The following is a 2,500-nucleotide window of genomic DNA, read 5'->3' on the forward strand; positions in this document are numbered from 1 at the left end:
CCATTTCCTCTCTTCCTCCCCCATCCATTCCTCCCTCCTCCCTCCCCCCTCCTCCCTCTCTCAGGTGGCCAAAGACGTGTCCATCCGGCTACACAACGAGCTGGACTCTGTGGAGAAGAAGAGGGGTCGTCTGGAGCAGGAGAACGAGGACCTGAGGGTCCGCTTTCAGGATCTGGAGGTGGCCAAGCAGGTCCTGCAGGCTGAGATGGAGAAGGCCAGAGAGGTGAGATCATGTTCTAGATCATGTTCTAGACATGTTATTGGCATGTTCTAGGCTGGGCTAGGCTGGACTAGGTTGGGCTAGGTTTAGTTTAGCTGGTCAGGCTACAGAATCTGGAGGCCAGAGAGGTCAGATCCATTGATTTGGATTTGTATAGCACTTTACTACCAAGGGGTTAGACACCTAACACACGGGTCAAGCTGAACCACAATTCTCTGCGGTCCCTTTGAGAGAGCTTTGGGAGCCGAAAAAGAGATTAGTGGGGAAAAAAAACAAAATAGTTTGGTAGGTTGAGTTTTAACGATAGAGGTTTTTTGCTTTTGTTTGGACCCATTCGGGCCGCTAACCTCCCGAACAAATGTTGACATTTAGCCTTTCTTCATTCGACCCGGGCAACAACAATGTTTACTGGACGGACTTGAATAGAAAAACCACGGGAGGAACACTGCAATTTCCAGTCCTGGAAGTCGCTTTGTGCGAAAGCCTTTTCATCCATATAAATACAGATACATACAGACAGCTAAAAAACGCTCTCTCTGCTCCGAACAGAAACATTGTTGTGCTCAGTTCTGCTCAGAGGAAAGCTGCGACGTCTTTCCCCTGCGTCTCTCTGCCCTCCCTCTGTGTGGACTAATCTATGGAGGACAAAGGGAGGCCCGTCTCTCCCTCTCTCTCCTCTCTCCTGCTGTCCCTTTATGGGGAGGAGAGCAGGGAGCAGGACTGATGGCCAGTCATGGCCTTGGCTCAGGAGGCTGATTGGGGGCGGGGCAGGGCTGGCCGGCTGGCTGGCTGGCTTTCTCTCTCACTGGTTGTTGGTTGATTGTGGGTTGCCTTTCTGGCTGGAAGGATGGATTGGATGCTTGGTTAGCTGGATGGCTGGATGGCTGGCTGGTTGAGTAGCTGGCTCAATATCTGTGTGTGTCTAGCTGCACAGTTTATACACTGGATGGCTGACTGGCTGAGTGGGTGGATGGATGGATGGATGGATGGATGGATGGATGGATGGATGGATGGATGGATGGATGGATGGATGGATGGATGGGTGGATGGATGGATGGATGGATGGGTGGATGGGTGGGTAGGTGGATGGATGGATGGATGGATGGATGGTGTGTAGCTGGGTAGGTAGCTAGCTCAAGTGCACCAATCCCGCACTGGTTAGTTATCTTGCGTGTTCGCTGGCTGGATGGCTGACTGCACATCTTCTTCACTGGCCGGGTATCTATCTATCTATCTATCTATCTATCTATCTATCTATCTATCTATCTATCTATCTGGCTGGCTGGTTGGCTAGCTGACTGGTTAGCTGACTGGCTGGATGTTAGACAGCCTTTGCTCAGTGGGGTAGTGCTGCCTGCTGCGTTGTGTTTTGCTAGCCCCACGGAGATGGAATTCTTAGCATAGCTGACACACATCTGATCCAGAGCAGTTCTGTAGTGTCTGTCTGCGTTAGGGCTGTCTCTGTCAGCTAACAAAGAGAATAGAGAGAGAGTGTTTCTCTAAGCTAAGGGAGGAATGTCTCCCTCTCTGTACTCTCCCTTTGATTTAATAAGAACTCCAGAAAGAGCATCGAAAACACAAAAACAGGAGAGAGAAAAAGAGAGAGAGAGAGAAAGAGATTGTGAGAGAGTGATAGTGATGAGATGTTCTTTGATTTTTGCTTTGGCAATACAAATGAAGGTCATGTCAATAAGGCAACTTTGAATTGAATTGAGAGAGAGAGAGAGCGAGAGAGAGAGAGAGGGGGCGTGCAAGGAAGGGACTTTGTGGACCTACCGTCTGTAAAGTGACCTTGAGTTTTCATAGGCACTTATCAAAGTGTGTGTGTGAAATATATATTGAGAGAGAGAGAGAGACAAAGACAGAGACAAAGACAGAGACAAAGACAGAGAAAGATGAAAAGGGAGAGGCAGAGAGAGAGAGAGAGAGAGACGAGAGAGGAAGAATCACAGGCGTGCGTGTGCAAAGGTGAATGAAAGGTGGTCGCTAAATAATTGATTTTTTATTGAGTGCCTCTTGTCTGAGAGTGGAGGTGATGCAGCTGTGATAGACCAGGTGCCGGGGAGACGATTGGATTGTTCCAGAAGATCTTCCTCTTGAAATCGTGAAATGAGTTGATGACATAGACTTGGGAGAGGGAGAAGGGCCGGAAAAGCAAAACAAAGAGAACACGTTCTTGCATGTCAGCCCTTTTGTTTTCGGTTCCTTTCATTTTCCACTGTCATAATCCCGTTGGTGTGGCGTCTGAAGATGTTGTCAGCAACGGTCCACAACAAGGAA

General features: G+C 48.9%; 1 protein-coding gene across 1 annotated transcript in view; it reads left to right on the forward strand.

Annotated features, from left to right (window-relative positions):
- Positions 1 to 2,500, forward strand: part of mtcl2 (microtubule crosslinking factor 2) — a 61,747-nt gene that overhangs the window by 11,657 nt on the left and 47,590 nt on the right. The window contains exon 3 of the mRNA XM_083676025.1: positions 65 to 223. Within this exon, the coding sequence (XP_083532151.1) occupies positions 65 to 223 (159 nt within the window). The remainder of the gene's footprint in view (positions 1 to 64; positions 224 to 2,500) is intronic.

Source organism: Argentina silus (genome assembly GCF_951799395.1).
Source record: "Argentina silus genome assembly, chromosome: 8".
Taxonomy (NCBI): Eukaryota; Metazoa; Chordata; class Actinopteri; order Argentiniformes; family Argentinidae; genus Argentina; species Argentina silus.